Source organism: Carassius carassius, chromosome 18 (assembly GCF_963082965.1).
Source record: "Carassius carassius chromosome 18, fCarCar2.1, whole genome shotgun sequence".
NCBI lineage: Eukaryota > Metazoa > Chordata > Actinopteri > Cypriniformes > Cyprinidae > Carassius > Carassius carassius.
In genome coordinates, this window is record NC_081772.1 from 8,961,125 (window position 1) to 8,982,575 (window position 21,451).

The 21,451-nt window shown below is 39.2% G+C and overlaps 1 protein-coding gene across 1 annotated transcript in view; it reads right to left on the minus strand.

Annotated features, from left to right (window-relative positions):
* The window catches only part of vsnl1a (visinin-like 1a), a 47,114-nt gene extending 25,936 nt beyond the window's left edge, over positions 1-21,178 (minus strand). The window contains exons 1-2 of the mRNA XM_059498456.1: positions 20,963-21,178; positions 11,730-11,896 (exon numbers count right to left, since the gene is read on the minus strand). Coding sequence (XP_059354439.1) covers positions 11,730-11,891 — 162 coding nt within the window. The 5' untranslated portion in view covers positions 11,892-11,896; positions 20,963-21,178. The remainder of the gene's footprint in view (positions 1-11,729; positions 11,897-20,962) is intronic.
* Positions 21,179-21,451: the final 273 nt, after the last annotated feature.

The window sequence follows — 21,451 nt, forward strand, 5'->3', positions numbered from 1 at the left end:
CCGCGAGACAGATCGCTTCAGGTCCCATCTCATCCAGCTTGCGGAGGAGATCGCCCTGGAAAATCTGTAGCGTAGCCATGGTGTGTAGCGCAGACGCAGCCTGCCCAGCAGCAGAGAATACCCGTGCGAGCAGCGATGACGTCATGCGGCAGGCTTTGGATGGCAACGCCACCTTAGTCCGCCGTCCAGCAGAGGGCGGGCAAAGGTGCGCTGCTATAGCCTGTTCCACCGGCGGAAGTGACAGGTAGTCTCTGTTCTTAGCACCGTCCAGCGTGGAGAATGCTGGCGAAACAGATGAGCGGATTCTCGCCGAGAATGGAGCGTCCCAAGCTTTCGCTACTTCTTCGTAAAGCTCAGGAAGAAAAGGGGCGTGCTTTGAGCTTGAGGAAGAGCGCTCATCTGGAAGATAGCTACCATCCAGCCGGGAACGTGAAGGGTGCGCTGGTGCAGACCACTCGAGGCCAAGGCTCGCCGCGGCCAGAGAGAGTACACGCATCAGCTCCTTATCGATATCCCCCCGTCTGCTGGGCCTCTGAGCAGCGGGCGCGAGATCCACGAAGCTCGCCCAACCCTCACAAGCAGAGAACACGTGTCTTCTTCCTCCGACATGGGCCTGAGATCCACTTCCTCAGATGACGCGTCGGCAAGCAGCGGACGCTGAACATCGGGAAGCGATGCAGGGGAGGCCGGCGAATCGGAGGGAACCGGCGAGCTCGGCCGAGCTGGAGGCGGTTCTGGTAGGCGCTGCGAGCGGCGCTTCTTACGGCGCTGCGGCGCAGCGGATGATGCAGGCTTCGAGAAGGATGCCGGGCGAGTCCTCAGAGTCACCATAGGCAGTAGCTCGCAATGAGGGCAGCCGCCGTCAGCAAGCGCGATCGCTGCATGGTCCTCACCCAGACAGGAGACGCAGATGACATGACGATCTCCTTCGCTGAGCGGGGCTCTGCACAAGCCGCACGAGGGCATCTTTAAAAAGACGCAGCTCTTTTTGTGAGTGTGCGTCGCAGGGCGAACACACACACAGGATATAAACGGATATAAGGATGTAAAGGATATGGGCCCCGGATAGCGCAGCAGGAACGGCAGTGGAAGGCATGAAAGTCAGAATGGCTCGTCCTGCTGATATGCTTTTTCAGACGGCGCTTGCTTCCTCCGTGATCCAGCGATGCGTGAGCTTCGCTGAAGAGATGAAAAATCAGGTGAGTCAGCCTTTTCGAGCTCCTTTTATAGGTTGGGCCAGACCCGTTTCGGCGGAAAGTGGCAAGAAGGGCGCGAAGCGCTCGATAGGCTGTGCAGTTGGCTGTGCAGTTGCCGCAGAACAAGCCAATGAGCGGACGAGCCGTCTCGCCTATGGCTGTGTACACTGTAAGAAATGATTCTGTGGTCATGTAGATTTGAATTAATGTTTTTGGTTAAAATGTATTCAATATAATTGTGTTTATGATTTTGAGGCAAATATTTAATTAAATTTCAAATAAAAATGGTTGGAATAAAATCTACCCGTTGTAGTTAAATAAAACTTAAGCATTATATTTACCTAATCCCAAATGGAGAGAATATTGAGTGAATTCAAATTAATGTAATCAGGCAAATTTGAATTGAAAAGCACTTCCTGTCAAAGTGCGCCTTTTTAAAAAAAAAAAAAAAAGGCAGCTGGCTTACAAGACATTTGAAGAGTAACGTTAGGCTACAGACAGTGAATGTTCGTTTTCTTCTACATTGCTCATCTTGCAAAATTTAACTGGTTGACTTAGGTAAGAAAACTTATTTTGTTATCACTGGGCTAGTAAGAAGAACGCATGTAGTGGTATATTACAATATAAAATGAGTTACCACAGAAAAAGAGACTTAGCAGCAACACAAAGTTGGCTTCTGTTGGAAGGCTATAGTGTGATGTTGTTGCGCTATAATATTAACAGCATTATACATTTTGGAAGAATTCTTATGTATCGAAGTCAAACTTTTATTTTGAAGGATGTGTGTTAGCATTTTCACTGTCATGGTTCCTAGGTCTTTTGCGTGTTAATATAATATCCTCAGTATGTTTTTATGAAATTGCGTAAATAAGTACATTGGGTTTAATTTTAAGGTTCCATAAAGAGCAATATTTGGGGTTATCGCTGGAAGAGCATCGTATATTTCCGACGGCACTTGACGCAGTTCCGTGGCTTTACTTCTCGTGTGTGGAGCTCGTCTTCCCGGGGCAGGTAACGTAACTTCTCTTTGTTTTTTCACCGTTTTGTTGCAACTTGCAAATGTGAAGTTAACTTAGCTAAATCCACGTGAAGTCAGTCTATTAACAGTGTTACGTTTTAGAGCCGCGATTATATTTCTTCCCATGCATAAATCTGTTAATTTTAGTGTGGTAATGTCCGTCCATAGCGGCTAGCACTTAAGTTAGTTCGCGAACGTAACTAGCAGGAGGGGAGGAATTCAAATTCAGATGGCACAGACTCTCTCATTTTACAGCCAAACTGTAACGTTAAACTAAAAGTTTCTGAAAACATTTTAGTAACAGAATACTGTATTTGGATATTTGGAGTTTCGGGAGCTGAACTCCATTGGAAGAAATGTTCATTTGACATAAAGATGACTGGTGATGAATGTCTTTTTAACTAGCTAGCTAGTCATTTAAGTTACATTTTTACCTAAATAAGTCCAAATTTAAACACAAAATAGTTGTTGAATCAAACAGTGGCCCCTACCGTCACTTTATTCTTCTTATGCAATCTAGGACTTCAGTGTCTCAGAGCACTCTGCCACCGGTTATTTTTTTTTTATAATTTTTTTTTTTGACTAACTTTACTTGGAATAATAATTTCTCTGATATGGTTTTCCACAAAAAATAACTTAAATTATATCATTGAAATCCTTTAAATGATTAGTTCACCTCAAAAAGAAAATGTCCTTATAATTTACTCACCCCAATGCCATCCAAGATATCCATGTCTTTATTTCCTCAGTGGAAGAGAAATTAAGTTTTTTGAGTAAAACAAGTTCAAATCAATGCGGTTTCAAAGGTGGTTTAAGTGCTTCAATGGGCTGTGGACTAGGGGTTCATCTAGCAAAACAATCGGTTATTTTCTAAAAATAAATAATTATTTATATACTTTTTAAGCACAATTATAATTATAATATATTAATAGTAAGCACCGGGAACTACGTCATCCCTAAAAGGTCACGCTTAACAGTGCAGGCGCTGGCGGAAGTACCGCCCCACTGTTTAGAAACGGTACTTCTATCTATTGGCACTTCCACAGCATGACCTTTCAGTGAAGATATAGTTCCCGGTGCTTCCTATACCGGCTCAAGACGAATAATTGTGCTTAAGTATGTAAATAATTTTTTTTTTTTAGAAAATGACCGATCGTTTTGCTAGATGAACCCCTAATCCTCAGCTTTGATCGTCCACAGCCCGTTGAAGCACTTAAAACACCTTTGAAACCGCATTGATTTGGACTTCAAAACATTCAGCCCATTTGAGTCCATTATTCGAAGAAACATCCAGAAATGTTTTCCTCAAAAAACTTAATTTCTCTTCCACTGAGGAAATAAAGACATGGATATCTTGGATGGCATTGGGGTGAGTAAATAATTAGGAAGTTTTAATTTTGAGGTGAACTAATCCTTTAAAATGACATCAACTCCTTTTCTCCAATTAAAAAATCCAGGATTTATCTAAATATGTAAATATTTTGCATGAATTCATTTAATTTTTCACACAGGGATGATTTTTATCTGTAGAAATGTGAAACTGAAAGGCACTTCTCATATCTAAAACTTTGTTTTCCTTAGGTGCAGCCAAATGAGATGGCAGTGTAAAGTCTGTGGATTCAGAGCGACAACAAGGGGTGATCTTCTGCAGCATTACAGACTACAGCACAGGACGTTTGAGATTGGAAATTCGGTACCTTGTCTTGATTATTATTGTCCATGCTCCTTTAAAACATTAAGTGCCCTCCAACCACATTTGTCAAGGTATCATGCAGAGGATGAAGCTAAGGGGCCAGGTGTAGTCCTCTCTTTCACATGTGTTATTTGCTCCGCTAAATATCCCACTGAAAAAGAATATTTCCAACACCTTGGGAATCATCTAAGGAGTCATGAAACCGTAGAGTGTGTTTTTGTTGGATGTACATTTAAGACCAATATATATGGAACATTTTTTGTGCACAAAAGCAGAAAGCACAACCCTCATTCACTTAAAGACTTAAAGCCAAATGTCATTGGTGAACACCAAACTTTACCAAATGAAACTGATCCTTTACCCCCAGGTGATAGTGATTGTGATGATAGTGATACCAGTATAAATCCTACAGTGGATATATCAAAAGAAATTCACCAAAGAATTGGCTCACTTCTCTTGAAGCTGGAAAGTGTACACAACGTTTCTGGAAAATGTATTGATGATTTGGTTGAGGAGCTTTATTTTATATATACCGCTTCTGCTCCAGTAATCCGTCAGCTTGTCGATACAAGTTTGAAAAAGTACAATTGTGATGTGGAGGAGGACCTTGTTAACGAATTGGTGTTGGAAATATGCAAGTCACACCCTACAAGCAAGGCACTGGGAGAAAATGGGCCCTTTGGTTCTGTGTATAAGAGAAGACAGTATTTCAAGAAACAGTTTGAATTTGTCCAGCCAGTAGAGTACATCCTTGATTCACAGGAGAATCTCAGCTTTCAATATGTGCCCCTTCTTCAGACCTTGGAGCATATATTGACCAATAAGGATATTGCACATGAGGTTTTGAAAAAAAAAATCTCATCCACTCAGTATGAATCATTTCAAGATGGGAAAAATTTCAAACAAAATCCATTTTTTGCTGTGGATGAACCAAGAATAGCATTAATTCTCTATGCTGATGATTTTGAGGTTTGCAACCCTTTAGGGACGTCACGTAAGAAACACAAGATCACTGCAGTTTATTGGATCCTGGCAAATGTACCACCTGGACTGCGCTCTACTCTTTCTGCAATAAACTTGGCCATTCTCTGCAAAGCCGTTGACATTAAACGATTCGGCTATGATATTGTTTTAGAGCCTCTCTTGAAAGATCTGTCTGTTTTGGAACAAGAAGGAGTTTTTGTTGCCTGTGCTGGAAAGAACATAAAAGGCACTGTATATTGTGTGGCAGCAGACAATCTTGGTGCACACTCTCTTGGTGGACTTGTTGAAAACTTCACTGGTCCTTACATTTGCAGGTTCTGCTTAGGATCTCAATCTGAATACTCTCAAAAGGAGGTACGCTGTGGGGAATTTTCACCCCGGACTGAGGAAACTCATAACTTGCATCTCAAAACTCTAGAAGATGACCCCACCTTGCCTCATTGCTATGGAGTCAAGAAAACTTGCCCACTGACTAAGAAGCTGAGTCACTTCAGTTTTGTTAGAGGTTACCCTCCTGATATACTCCACGACCTATTTGAAGGCATTGTCCCTAAAGAATTAGCACACTGCCTGAATACTTTCATTAAGAACAAATACTTCACATTATCAGAAGTTAATGACTTAATAAAGCAATTTCCATTTGAGTTTACAGACAATCTTGACCGCCCTCAACCCATCCCAGTAAATTTTGGTAGTCGTGGTACTATAGGAGGAAATGGTCATGAGAACTGGGCACTCATAAGGTCACTGCCACTACTCATTGGCCCAAGGATACCCTCTGATGATCCAGCGTGGCAAATGCTCATGACACTTAAGGACATTGTAGAGCTCTCTGTGGCCCCTCTCCACTCCATTGAAAGTGTTGCTTATCTTGACCAAAAAATATCTGAGCATCGTCATAGACTGCAAGAAGTTTTCCCTGATTTAAGATTGACACCCAAACACCATTTTTTGGAGCACTATCCTGCGCTCATAGAAGCATTTGGTCCTCTAGTTAGACTGTGGACTATGCGCTTTGAGGCCAAGCATAAGTTCTTCAAGCGTGTTGTGAGGTTCTCAAGCAATTTCAGGAATGTCTTGGCGTCACTTTCAACAAAACATCAGCTGATGATGGCTTACAACTGGCAAAGAAATATGGCTAAGCCTGCCCTGGTAACCAGTAAAGTGTCATCTTTGCCTTTGGAAGTACTACATGTTAACATCCAGGAGTCTGTCAAGAAACTGTTTCCACATCTAACAAGTGTACAGATGTCAAACACTTTGACATACCATGGAACAAGGTATTCAGCTGGGATGATCTTGACGTATGGTTCTACAGGAGGGCTTCCAGACTTTGTAGAGATCATACAGATGTTGATCTTGGAAAGCAGCCTTTACTTCATTGTCAAGAAACTCAATGCTTGGTAGTTGGAGCACCTCAGATCTTTTCTGTTGGAGACCTGTAATGAAGTGAATCTTGTTCATCACCTCAGCCTTCAAGATGTCTATCCACTTGCAGCTTACACAATTGCAGGAATGCGTGTGGTTACACTGAAACGTTACATTTGTTGTACATTGTAGATTCTATCTTTTCCCTCTATCATAAACTGTAGGGTGTTTGTGATTTTGTGAATTGGCTTATTTACAAATAACGGATGCCCACACATCACTTGTTTTTGAGGGTTTGAGTAATTTTGGTGCTTAATGGAGGTATAACCTTTATTTTTTTAAAGACTATTTTCTTCTCACTAGGCCACCTGACATGGATTCAGCAATGCTCCGGGTCCTTTTTGGGCACAGAATAGAGAAACTGACTCTTCCATCCGGAATACCAGAGACAATGGAGGAGCTGAACTTGGCCATCAAACTGACATTAAGTATAACCGACGACTTCAGCCTGCAGTATTTAGATCCAGATTTTGGTGACTTTTTTACTCTCAACTCCACTGCTGAAATTAGACACAAGGCCACAATTAAGGTTGTGACAATCAATCCAGTTGTTCTCAGTTTATACCCATTACCACTTAATGACAGCTACGATGAAAGTTTCACCTCAGAGCAATCCCATGATCCTGCCTCCACAAGTTCCACTGTACAAGACTCCTGTGGCTCGTGTGAGTCGTCATCTGAAAGCTCAGCCATCATGTCAGCAAGCAGCAGCCTACAAAAGAAACCATGGCCAACTGATTTCATTATTCCACGGTTCTCTGTTGAAACCGAAATGATTCTTGAAAGAGCAAATGAAGTTTATAGAAAAGAGGGCACACTGCTGACTATGCCAAACATCAAGTCCGATATACTTGAAAAGCTAGCTCAGTCCATTTATACATACACTCCCTATCCATCACTCCAGAATCGTCTTTCTGTCGCTGAAGCGCTTATCAAGGCACATCCATGTCTCAAGGATCCAGGCAGCTCTTCAGGCGTCATTGGTTGGCAGAATAGTATTAAATACAAGATGGCTAACTACAGAACCAAGTTAAGAGGCTTTGGTATTCCAGATGTTACATGCAATGCTCTAAAACATAAATGCCCTGCTGACAGGAAGTCTGCAAAAAATGTAAAAAAGGCAAAAAGGGCAGAGGTCAATTATCTGCCACCCTACCCAGCTGGTGAAAATGAGCAGAGCTTGGAGAAAGTAAGGGAAGAGCTGGTCACAGAGTCAAAAAAGAAGAACAACGAAAATGTAGTCAAAGACCAAATGAGCAAAACATTTGCCCTCAGACGACATGAAATCATCAATCTGTGTCCAACTGTTCGAGCCATGAAGGACCGCTGGCCTGCCCTGTTTGACCCTTCTCAAGTAAGTTGGAATGTGTAATTCCTGTTAAGAAACAATGAAAATGTGAAACTGACGACCCTGTAAGGGATTGCTTCCAATTAATTTTGTCAAATTGACTTCAAGATGTAAAAAAAATACTATTACTTTGATTAATAATTTGTCTAACATGTTTTTTTTTCCATAAAGTTTCAGTAATGTCATTAAATCCTTAAAATTACATCTAACTCTCCCTCATTTACAATTCCAGAATGTTCAAATATACAAATATTGTGGAGGGGGACTTCAGTACTCTCACAGTGGCAAAAAGTATTGAATGTTAGTCAATTTATATGAAAGAGGTTTAAGAGGCTAAGAACGGATGTGATACCTTTGTCTCTATTGTTGCCTTTTTGTTACAGATCAATGCAGAATTTCAAAGAACAACCACTGTACTTCTGGAACCAAAATTTATGTCTGCGTTAGACCGTCACACTCCCAAGCTACTGATGCTATTTCGTGCCAAAGGTGGAGCACTTGGAAGAAGACTGGAGATCATAATGGAACTGCTGCAGGTACAGTAATTTTCAAAATTAGAAGTAGCTTTGTTCCATAAGATTTCCTAATTATATGAATAAGGATAGACAATTGTCCTCCAGAGCTGCTGCCCTATTTTAGAAAAGGAAAAAATAACAGCTCATGCCTTTAAGATGCTGCTTTTTGTTTTACAAATTGATCTTGATTGAATACCTCCAATCGCTCACTGTGAATCCTCCGGATAATTCACTGTTGTATTCACACATGGGGTAATTCAGAAATGACACAGACTTTGTACTATAGAGCTGTCCAGGTTAAATCCATTTAATGTCAGATTCGAACATTTGTGCTTACACATTCATCCCCTTCAGGTGATGTATTTATAATTTCAGGCTTGCAGTGCATGTGTGGAAGGGCTAATGGATTATCACAAAATCATAAACAGTACATTTTCTATTTTAAAGCCATTATGAAGCTCTGCCTTGTGGTCTGACGAAGCTTTACACATTAAGTAAAACAGGCATGTAAAGTATGATCAGAATTGATAGGCATCATGTGTTTACATTTCTAAATTACAGAAACATCCAGTTTTTTTTTTAAGTGATTGACTTATCAGTTGTTGCATTCCTCCCCAAGGACTCGGTGCACTCTTCGATTGAGAGGACCAGAGAGGTTGTTCTCCGGTGTCTTATAGAATACCTTGGAGAACAAGTGGGACATCTCAAAGAATTCAACGTAGGTGAACTTAATTTACATTAACTTAATTCAAGGACCGTATTTCCTTAATTTCTCATGTATAGGTGCTTGATCTAGATATGTGACCTTTATCTGTAAATTAAATTAATGATGATTTTCTTCAGAATTTTTTTGATCTGAATATTTTTTGGTAATGCATCGTTGTAGGTCTTAAATTTACATCTTTATGGTCTTAAAATGTCTTAAAGGTCTTGAATTTGACTTATTGTAACCTGCATGGACCCTGTACAAAAACATCAAAGTGGAGAAGAAAACAAAACAGACCAATTTGACACCAAGGCCTGCGGGAAAATAAAATCTAATAAAATAGATTTATAAGCTATGAAAACAATAATGAATGTATTTTCTAGTAATGTGATATGCTTGCAATATATTTCTGACCGTTTTACAATTTCATGTTGCAGGACATTGAGAACTTGGAGGAACTTGAACAGCTCATAATGGCCATTACTGTGACCCCAAAGCCTGGAGCTTCTACAAGCAACAGCCCAAAGATCATTGGGATCATCATAGAGGGCGTGGAAGTCATCACAGGACTTGGAGATATTGCAAGGGCTTGCTCTGTCCTCCTTGGCTTGACCTACGCGCTGAATCTTAATTATCCCACACAGCTAAAGTACACCTTTGAGGTCTTCCAAAAACTTTTCTTGGAACTGGATGATTCAAAGCTTTCAAGTAAAGTCCAGTCTCTCAAGAGCAAACTTGAGGCTTGAAATGAGACTGTATTGCCGTGTAGACTTTTGTGCTACACAATGTTCATCTTCTACAGAGCTTGAAAATTGCACATTTGAAAGTGCTATGTTTTTAAGTTTGCACTGATTTGTCCCACGAATGTCGTGCCATTTCAATTGTTGTAAGATCAAAGTACAAATGTATTTTATTCTGTTCAATTTGCACTTTTATTATTTATGTTTTGGCACATGCCATTATGGCGTATTCTCCTTTTAAGATCTTCATTGCTTTTTTTTTTTTTTTTCATAGTTGAAGTCAGCATTTTGTCCTTTTTCAAATTTCTGGTTTGTAATGCGTGAGCAAACTTCTGGCTTGAAAATGAGACCGTAGTTGCAGTGTACATGTTTTGCTACACAATGTTTAGCTTCTACAGAGCTTGGGAATTGCACATCTGAAAGTGTTATGTTTGTAAGTTAGCACTGATTTGGACTCTTATCCCATTAATGTCATTGAGATTTCTAGTTCAAGGTACAAAATGTTTTTTACTTCGTACAAATTACACTTTTCTGCTTTTGTTTTGGTACATGCGCGTCTGGAGGATTTTTCTTTAAGATCATTATTGACTCAATTTAGTGGCTAAGTTCGGTGATAAAGCATGGAAACAGGTTTATGGACACATCACCATTCTGTATGTCATTTATTTTTGTTTTTACAAAATAGTTTAAAGTCAGCATTCTGTCCTTTTCAAATGTCTGGTTTGAAATGCAAGATCCATCTTCTGGCTTGAAATGAGACTGTGGTTGCAGTGTTCAATGATGTGCTACAATGTGTCTAAAGCACAAAAGTGAATTGTTAATAAAATTCTTATTTGAGTATTTAAATTTTGTACTTTCTGGGCCATATTATTCATAAGAAAGAAATATTTAGATTTAATTAATTGCATTGATTAAATTTAAATCAATGTGCTGATTAATGTAGATGATGATTACTCAATTATGATATGTAGAATCTAATTAATTTTTATTAGTACTATTTACACATTAGGGAGTTTATCTTTTTCAAATCAACTCAATATTTTTGTTTAGGTTATAATTAATTCTGTACTGTTTTCTATTAAAATCTACTTATATTAAATGTATAACTATTAAGGGTCTCATTTAATTAATATTTACTCAATACCAAACCTTGTGAAATTTAATTAATAATATTGCTTGTAATCTGTTGCCTCATTTTTATTGAGTAGATATGGTGTATTTTTTCTTACAGTGTACTGCTGCAAATGTGCTTTACAAAAATACAAAATTAAGGATAATTTTTTGCTTCAGTATTTCGTGAAAAGAGTTTTTTCCCGTAGCGTCTTAGCTAAGACGCAGTACGAGAGAGCTCTCGTAAGAGAACCTTCACCTTACTGGCACAGTTATTGGTTAATGTTTAAGTATCATCGCAGTTTAAGTATCATCGCACACACACACAAGCAATCATTCAGTCCAGTCTGCAGGAACTCTTGATATCTTTTTGCTGTAAAAACTGCCATCCCAGATCACTTAAAGGCTTTGCATACAGCTGCTATTTCTTTTCATTTCAAGCCAATCTGAAAGCATTGTGGTTTCTAAACAGAGCTGTGAGACCTATGGTTATTTACTCTGGCTGTTAGTAGAAATGATCTTGCATAATGTCTTTACATAATTCATATTCATATTATTCAGCATGTAGTGTCATGTTATAATTGGAACTGCAAGGCTGTACAGTAGATAAACTCAGCAGACAAAGTGTTATCTGTAGCAAAATGTTTCCTTGCTAAACAGTCAAAATTTTAATATATATCCCAACAAATCTAAAAGACTGAACTACTAAGGAGAGTAAAACCTGTCATGACAGCAACTGTTCGTCCTTGAGATGCCATACAAACCAGCCATTTGGATAGCCAGCTAGCATAGCCCTGGAGATCTGAATTCAGTTTGGTGCCAGTTATATATCAGACTATCCAACTGAATGATTTAGAAGGCTCTTCCAGTCACTTTTAAATTACAAGGTGCATCTGATGCACTCTTCAGTGACCTCTTCAGTCTGGAACAGGACCAATGAAAAGCCAGAACATCTAGGAAAATTGTATCACAGAGTGACTAGCATCCCTACCTTAACATACAGCTGCTGGAACTCGTCCAGGTTGAGTCGGCCACTGGGGCAATCCTTCAGGAAGCCTTTGTACCACTGTTTGAGTTCATGTTCATTAAATTCTGTGTTCTTCACCAGGTCCTCCATTACCTCAGGGGTCAGCTTGCTGTTCTGTTTCCCCATGGTGTCTGCAAGGCACAGAAATCAAAATAGCTATGATCTCACTCTGCCTGGAGCTGGAGCTGGAGCTCATTTTAACTGCATAAATTGTATAAACTGTATAAAAGTCGTTCTACAAGACTGAGGCAATTTTTACATTTCTTATGCTGACCAAAATACAGTAAGAACTCTAACATTGTGAAATATTATTGTCAATTAAAATAAATGCTTTCTATTTCAATACATTTTAAGACATCATTTATTTCTGAAATGGCAAAGTTTAATTTTCAGTGACCATTACTCCAGTCTTGATCCAGACCATGATCCTGTAGAAATCATTCTAATATGCTGATATAGTGCTCAAAAAATTTCTTATTATCAGTGTTTAAAGCAGTTGTGCTGCTTAATATTTTTTTGGAAACTGTGATACTTTTTAAAGGATTCTTTTATGAATAGAAATTTCAAAAGGACAGTATTTTGAAAAACAATTTATTTTATTGTACTTTTTGATCAGTTTAAACCATCCTTACTGAATAATAAATTATAAATGTTTTTAAAAAATATAATATAAACACTTTTGTATTTATAAAAACAGACAGAATATTTAAAACCTTATAAAATTCATACAGAACCACTTTCATAATCACCTTCAAAATCAGTCATTTCACAGAATAGACCATATATTTGTATAAATAATCTAGCGAAGTCTGGATTCAAGGTTTCTTCTTTACCTTAAACACCCTATGCAGTATATATATATATATATATATATATATATATATATATATATATAAGTGTCACTCTATACAAATTGAATTGAATTTGAGAAAATGGGATATTAAGTGATTTTGGCTAAGTGCACAAACACTAATGATGGCTTGAGTGAGTGATTGTGGATTATATCATTTAATGCTGGCTGATTACAATTAAAGGAGGCTTAGATCAGTGGGACAAACACACCAAAAGTCTGTGACCACCAGTAAAGCCTCTGGTTGAGTGTTTTCCTTGAAAGATCTCATCATTTTCATTAACACAAAGCCGTCATTCAGTAGTCTTAGCACTGAGAAAATGAGAAGGTGCCTAAAGAACGTTCCAGAATAGACTGTGTCAGTAAATAATATCTCACTAGTCATAAGAGCATTCTCATAAGAAATCCCCTATTTCAGCTTATAATTATTATTACAAATTTGTCTGTTCCTTTGGAGGATGAGCAGTGTTTTATCCTGCCCACATGCTTATAAGAGTAGCCCATAACACATTTCCCCCTAGATGGCTGTCACACACAGCTATACTGTCAGGGAAATGGGTTAATTAAACAAAGCATCATTCACATAATTACCAAAAGGTCATCACATCCTAATTTTCAATGTGACATTTTCATTTTGTTTTGCAAATTGAAAAAGCCCTTCCTTCGGTTACATTAATAAAGGCTACAATGAAAGCAGAGAGAGAGAGAGAGAGAGAGAGAAGGAAAGCATGGCAGTAGTGCTGTGGATGAAATGCTGAGTAATTTGCTGCTTTTTAATTTCTTCACTACTTCTTAATCATATAGATGAGCTCTCACCACACTCATAGAGGCTCACGTAAACACTTGATGAGAACATTACGCTTCAAAGTTCATTATATTAAATTTTTAGCCTGAGACTGACAAACGAGCAGCAATGCTGACGATAATGAGTACTAATTTCGTTTCCACAACAGCACAACAGCATTTTATTTTCAAGCCAATTGCAAAGACATGCATCTTGACTGTTCACTAAAGACATGGATGCAGAAAATACTACAAAACAAACATTTATACATTTTAGATATGGTAAAAATGAGGCCACCAAGCCCAGACTGTGAGCCGGGGAGCTTTTAAAGATAGGAGCATAGCCTGCCTTGATCTGCAGACTGCATTGGAGGCCTGTATCCTTGGGGAATACCTCTCTTTATGAGGGATCCACCCATGAGAAAAAAGCACAGCACAGCAAATTCTGAGTGCTAAAAACAGTTGCCCTGAAACTGACTATGAATCAGCAATAATGCATCACCATATACAGTAGCTCGTTCCCATTATGTAAGTGTGATTTATGATACCAAACTAATTAGACAATAAGCATCATTCTAAATTGAATCCTTATCCAGCTGATCCCTACATTGTCAAAGATTTCTGTCAAGCCACAAAACTGAAAGTTCAAATGATCCAATAATTGGTCAATAGGATTGGTGAAATCATTTTGTTCTCTTCATTTCAAAGATTTACAATATTTCTACCATTAAAGGATGGAATAGTTCACTTAAAGGTGCCATAGAATTCATGCACACAATATTTTAAATTGTTCTGTTATGTCCCCTGAATGTGTATGTGAAGTTTTATCTCAAAATACCCCACAGATAGCTTGTTGAAATTGCCACTTTTAGGGTATGAGCCAAAATGCGGAGTTTTTTGTGTTTGTCCTCTTTAAATGAAAATGAGCTGCTACTCCTGCCTCCCTTTTCAGAAGAGTGTGGAGCTTCAAGAGCTCACTCTCATGGGTATACTGATGTTACGGTTCAACTGGTGGTGACCGTGTTACTGACCTCACATTGCTCACATTCATTGCCTCACATTCACAACCATTCTGGTAGCACGTGAAAGCAGCATTAGTGAAAACCAGCAGAGACAATGGTAGCAAAATGTGATGCATGATGCTTAGTTTGTCTGGAGTCTGGACATTTGCACACAAAGCATTGGTATGGATCCCTCTTTCAGAAGCAATCTTTGCATAACTCCAGCGCTGAACTGACTTAGTAAGGCAGTCCGGTGTAGAATGTTAGCACAAACATATAGGACTTTTCAATTTTTTCTCCAGGACATTTCCTTCAAAAATGAAATGTAACCAACATGTCCTCAGCGGTCTATGGAGACTCCTATGTTCGTTGGTGCATCCCAACACACCATACTTTTAATGGCTCTTTGGCACCGACATTGTATCTCCAGCAGCTACAGAAAGTAAACTGTAAAGTTGTTTATCACTCCGGGCTGTATATATGCTAATAGGGCAGAGAGTGTCACAGATGGACGGGACTTTCCCCGAGTATGACATCATATATTGAGAAATCTGGCACCTTTAAATATAAAAAAATCAATCATCATTTACTAATGTAATGTGAACATCATGTGACTGAAATTTCAATCACACACAAAGCTAGCATATGGGGGTTTTCCACTTTTTGGAGATTTACAGTCCCTGTTCAACATCCATTTTCACTGTGTAGAAAAGAGCAGGTCAAAACAGTTTTATTTCAGTGTTCTATTGAAGAAAATGTCACATGTTTAAAATGACGACAAAACATTCATTCTTGAGTTGGTAGTTCCTCTGAGGGGGTAGTTCACACAAAATTTAAACCTGTATAACTTTCCTGCTTTTCTGTGAAACATACAAAAAAGGTATCTGATCCGTTCCCGTATGAGTCTCTGCTCATACTGATCCAATCCGATACCAGCACATTTTTTTTTATTTCTATACTTCTCTGTGTTGACCTGATCGTCACTCTTTTGTGTGTTAAACACAATCTACAACATATAGACAACTTCATTTGAATGAAAAATAACAAATAAAAAAATATATATTCACATTCTATCACAAAAATACTATTATAAACTAGGTTAGTGGATAATTCAGCAGCAAAAGATCCTCTAGAAAAATCAAGGGTGCACAATAATGTTATAAAATCTAGTGAAATATTTTATTTACAAATAAAAGTGAATATGTCTAAAATGTGGTAAAATGTTACACATTGCTCTTTGTATTGTTGTAAAATACATTAATGAAAAACAAGTGTATATACATATATATAAAATATGTGTCTTTTAAATGTATAGCACAGTAATAGTCAGTAATGTGATAGATAGGACAGAATAAAAAAGGCTATAGTAATCTTTGCACAGAAAAGTATTATAGTATAGACCCCTTAAAAGTTTGTAAACATTCCAACGTCTCCGGGTGGGCGGGGCTTAGCTGGAGGCAAAAAGAGGCGCAGACGCAATGTTGACAAGCGTTACTAGCACGTTTTAGGAGGGATTTATTAAACATGGATGCAGAAGAAGGTTCGGAACTGTCCGAATATGTACAGTCCCTGACTCTGCGGGACCGTGACAGCTTTTTTTTTTTTTTATTAACTCTCGCGGATGGAAGCAGGCTACCTGACCCGTATGCCATATGGCCATATGAATTACTTTTGGGTGGTATGGGGAATTTTGTCAAGGCTTATTTTCTAATGTAACCTATCGCTGGGCTCACTATGATTAGCAATGTGTATTATTTTAAGAGACCATTCAAAGGATGGCACACACATCTATCGCTGTATGTTTGTTTAACATTTAAACTAGCTAGTGCGCTGAAGGTTGGCGACTTTTCACCTATAAAACAGAAACTTGCTTATTTACTCGATAAAACCAACACACCAGTTCATATGCATAGATTATTTTACCTGATATGAAGTGTGCACTGCAAACACGAGCATTATTTATGATCATCTCGGTCCAGTCTGTACGCCGTATTGTATTCAACCACAATTGTCTTCTTGATTTCTGTGAAGGAATGTCTGCCAGGATCCGGTAAAACTTTAGTTTTGAAACAAAAGTGTTGTTCCTTCTATTCTGGCACCCAAAAACTCAACAAGAAGACATTTTAAAGTCAAAACCTCAAACTTTTAGCGCTCCTGCAATGAGTTCTGCCTTATGTTTTGCCTCCAGCTAGAGCGGTGACGTCACAGTGACGTAGGCGATTAAGGGGTCTATAGAGCAGCACAGAACGATTATGCACATCCTGTGCGCATAATGATGAGTTTGAAACAAACGGAGTCACAGTGTGCAGGCTACGCAGCCCTCTTAGTCCACATAGAAAAGTTAGTACAACACACATGCTGCTCTGCTCGTGTGAATCTTAAGTTTACTCTTCACAGCAGTTCAGTAAATGAATTACTCTGGGATATTGGTTTATTTTGACTCAGAGGGAGTGTCCGCCACAGTAAAAAAGTGAATAACTTAAGTAATTTGTGGATTAATGCTTACTGGAGATGCGAAACATTTCAAACGTTTCAGTCCGATTTGGTGAACTGGCTCAACCAGTTCACTAAGAAGAAAACACATATTAATGTGTTAGTCTGACTGTAACGATAGAGGCGCCGTGACAACGAAGTGGGAATCCAATAGCAGGCTTCATTAAAAAGAGTGTAGTCAGGACAGGCAGGGTCAGATAACAGCAAACAATAACATCCAAGACACAGACAAAAGAGCAATCCAACAAGACAGGCAACAATCAGGGCAGGCAGTTGTCAATCAAAAACAAGGTAACAGTCCATGGATCAAAACACGAGAAAGGCAAAACATTCAATCACCAGCGATGCGAGCATGTGTGTGTGGGTGCTGTTCTTACAGTGTGAGACTGATGGAAGATGAGAGACAGGTGATTGCAATTTATGATGAGTCCATTCAAAGGATTATGGTAAATGGAGTCTGAGGTATAATGGCAAGAATCTGGAATGGAGTGTCCTCTAGCAAAGCTCACAGTCACTTCAGCTAGAGATTGTGACAGTGACAGTATTTTAGATCTCTTCATCTGCCCCATACCTAAACTTAACAAGTACCTTACTAACTCTTAAGAAGATCCATCTGAACATGAGGCACTGCCGCACTGATCTACTGATACTGTTGGAAAGAACTGGTCACTGCAGGCTAAAAAAGGAACCGTAGAGCCTATCTACCTAAAAAGCAAGAGTCCACTCCATTTTCCATTTAGGCTGCATCAGTGCTATTTCAGCTGCAACAAGAGACCATAGAGAATACTCTGTCCCCTGTGACTATATCGCGCAGACAGAATCGATCTCTTAAAATGATTTTGCCTTTTCACACAACACTGCTGTAATGCATATAGATTAAACTGATTTTGGTGTACACACAGACTACTAGCATTGGTTAATGCAAAGTAGCAGCAGCACGGTGGAACAAATGTTCAGATCTGCTGTTTGTGTTGAGCTCATCTTATGATTGTAGCACAAAAAATGCTGTGTTATGATCAACACAACAATGTGTTGTATAAGCATTTGTGTCATCTAAGAACTGACTAGCAGGTGTTATGACGACTGTGCAAAATGAGCCCTGTCCAGAGATCAAAAGGCATTTTAAACCCAGAGTCGACTCATTACAACAGTGTTCACATCCACACGAGCCTGACAGATTATGTCACATGCAAATTAAGCCAGCCAAGTTAAAGGGTTAGTTTGCCCAATTTGCAAAATTATGTCATTAATAACTCACCCTCATGTTGTTCCAAACCCGTAAGACCTTTATTTTTGGAACACAGTTTAAGATATTTTAGATTTAGTCCGAGAGCTCTTAGTCCCTCCATTGAAGCTGTGTGTACAGTATACTGTCCATGTCCAGAAAGGTAAGAAAAACATCATCAAAGTAGTCCATGTGACATCAGAGGGTCGGTTAGAATTTTTTGAAGCATCGAAAATACACTTTGGTCCAAAACTAGCAAAAACTACTACTTTATTCAGCATTGTCTTCTCTTCCGTGTCTGTTGTAAGACAGTTCAAAACAAAGCAGTTTGTCATATCCGGTTCGCGAATGAATCATTCGATGTAACTGGATCTTTTTTAACCAGTTCACCAAATCGAACTGAATCGTTTTAAACGGTTCGCGTCTCCAATATGCATTAATCCACAAATGACTTAAGCTGTTAACTTTTTTAATGTGGCTGACACTTCCTCTGAGTTCAAACAAACCAATATCCCGGAGTAATTCATGTACTCAAACAGTACACTGACTGAACTGCTGTGAAAAGAGAACTGAAAATGAACACCGAGCTGAGCCAGATAATGACTCGTTCACGAGTCAAGAACCGTTTCTGTCAGACGTGTCCGATTCGAGAACCGAGGAGCTGATGATACTGTGCATGTGTGATTCAGCGTGAAGCAAACCGACACACAGAGCGTCTGATTCTTTTGGTGATTGATTCTGAACTGATTCTGTGCTAACGTTATGAGCCCAGGTAAATCGAAGGCTTGCAGTCATCGCCAACGACGCCATTACGTCGAGCGCAAAAGAACCGGTGAACCGTTTTCTTCAACAGGTTTATTGAATCGAACTGTCAGAAAGAACTAACGTTACTGGTGATCCGAAAACCGATGCAACCGGTTCTTGACTAGTGAACGAGTCATTATCTGGTTCGGCTCGGTGTTCATCTCTCTCTTCACAGCAGTTCAGTCAGTGTACTGTTTGAGTACATGAATTACTCCGGGATATTGGTTTGTTTGAACTCAGAGGAAGTGTCAGCCACATTAAAAAAGTTAATAGCTTAAGTCATTTGAAAGTGAAGTGACATTCAACCAAGTATGGTGACCCATACTCAGAATTTGTGCTCTGCATTTAACCCATCCGAAGTGCACACACACAGAGCAGTGAACACACACTGTGAACACACACCCAGAGCAGTGGGCAGCCATTTATGCTGCAGCGCCCGGGGAGCAGTTGGGGGTTCAATGCCTTGCTCAAGGGCACCTAAATCGTGGTTTCTGAGGGTGGAGAGAGCACTGTACATGCACTCCCCCCACCCACAATTCCTGCCGGCCCGAGACTCAAACTCACAACCCTTCAATTGTGAGTCCAATTCTCTAACCACTAGGCCACGACTTCCCATTTGTGGATTAATGCGTATTGGAGACATGAACCGTTTAAAACGATTCAGTTCGATTTGGTGAACTGGTTAAAAAAGATCCGGTTACATCGAATGATTCATTCGCGAACCGGATATGACAAACTGCTTTGTTTTGAACTGTCTTACAACAGACACAGAAGAGAAGACAATGCAGAATAAAGTCGTAGTTTTTGCTAGTTTTGGACCAAAATGTTTTTTCGATGCTTCAAAAAATTCTAACTGACCCTCTGATGTCACATGGACTACTTTGATGATGTTTTTATTACCTTTCTGGACATGGACAGTATACCGTACACACAGCTTCAATGGAGGGACTGAGAGCTCTCGGACTAAATCTAAAATATCTTAAACTGTGTTCCAAAGATAAACGGAGGTCTTACGGGTTTAGAACGACATGAGGGTGAGTTACTAATGACATAATTTTGCAAATTGGGCAAACTAACCCTTTAAAGTTACATTATATTTCATTTATTTAATAATTTTACAGTATGACCTTGAGAGTGTAAGATTGTAGGTATAATTGATTTATAGAAAATACATGCTTACAATTACACTACGCTCTTATTTCTGCTCTATCACTTTTGAACATTATGCATTGATCCTGCAGAATATAAGAAGCTGTATTAGCACTGAGGACATTCGTTCAAGTAGGTATTTTCAAATTTGAACTAAAAAACATAATCATAATCTGGAAGTGAAATTAATGGGAAATTCCTATAGGATTCCATCATAACACAAGACAAAAACTAGATATATAGAACAAACAGTACAACTATCATTTCAAAGCTCATTTTTTGTTTTTCTTTAACTCTCCAGAAGCAAAATACAATACAAGCAGCATGGGTCAAAATTACAGTTCAACTCCAAAAATAATCAAGGACACAATGTTTTTTTTTTGTTGGTGTTTTTGACTACCTAATGTGTCAAAAGCATACAAAATGTATTATATGCACCAACCTGTGCGGACAAACACATTTCTCACCTAGCCTTATGACACACAATAAGACTCAGCTGTCTCAGACGTGTACACCTGGGGCCATTGTCCACTAATGTCTATTCATTTGACAAGGCAAGCTCACATTTTTGACCTCAACTTTACTAGTGTGTCCTTTGGCCCCCCCTTTGGATGTTTTGAACTCATAAAACAGTGATTCGTTTATAAATATTACTAACACTTAAAAAAATCTTAAAATATAGGCTATAACATTCAATTAAGTGGTTTAATAGAGTGATTATTTTGTATACAAGATACAAAAGTATTCATAAATTTCATAATCATACACATTACATCCTCTGTGATGAATCAATGCATTGCAATGCTGCAGGTAGGCTAGATGAACCAGCTCCATAGTGACTTTCTTAAGGTTTCTTATTCCAGCGAAAACACACAGTCATTGAGAGACTTACCGAAAAGAGAACCAAAGGGAGGTCTGGCGATTCCTGCTTCGGGCGACTGTAAAAGGTAAACGCGATAAAAGTGCTCACTAATAGGCTGACAGCTGCGGTAAGCTTTCTTTGGGGCGAAAGGCAGAGACGCAGTGACGACTGCAGCGAGGACAGTCCACGCGCAGCGCTCGAGGTGATGTGACGCTATAGATATACAATAGAGCTCAGCGTCGGTCTGTGTTCCATGGGCGGATCTACAAGGGGGCAAGGGGGGGCAAGGGGGGGCAGGTGCCCCCCCACTCTAGAGCCTTGCCCCCCCAGCTGCCCCCCTAACTTTAATGATCCAAAAACTGTACTTACAAAAACAACCCACCACTATATCCAATACATTTACCAAAAGTGAACAATTTAATTTTTAATTTTAAATGTATTATTCGCCCTTCCCCCCTGCCCCTCAAATACTTAGTTACGTCCCTGATTCAAACGTGCAGAGCGGCGTTCGCTCAGTCT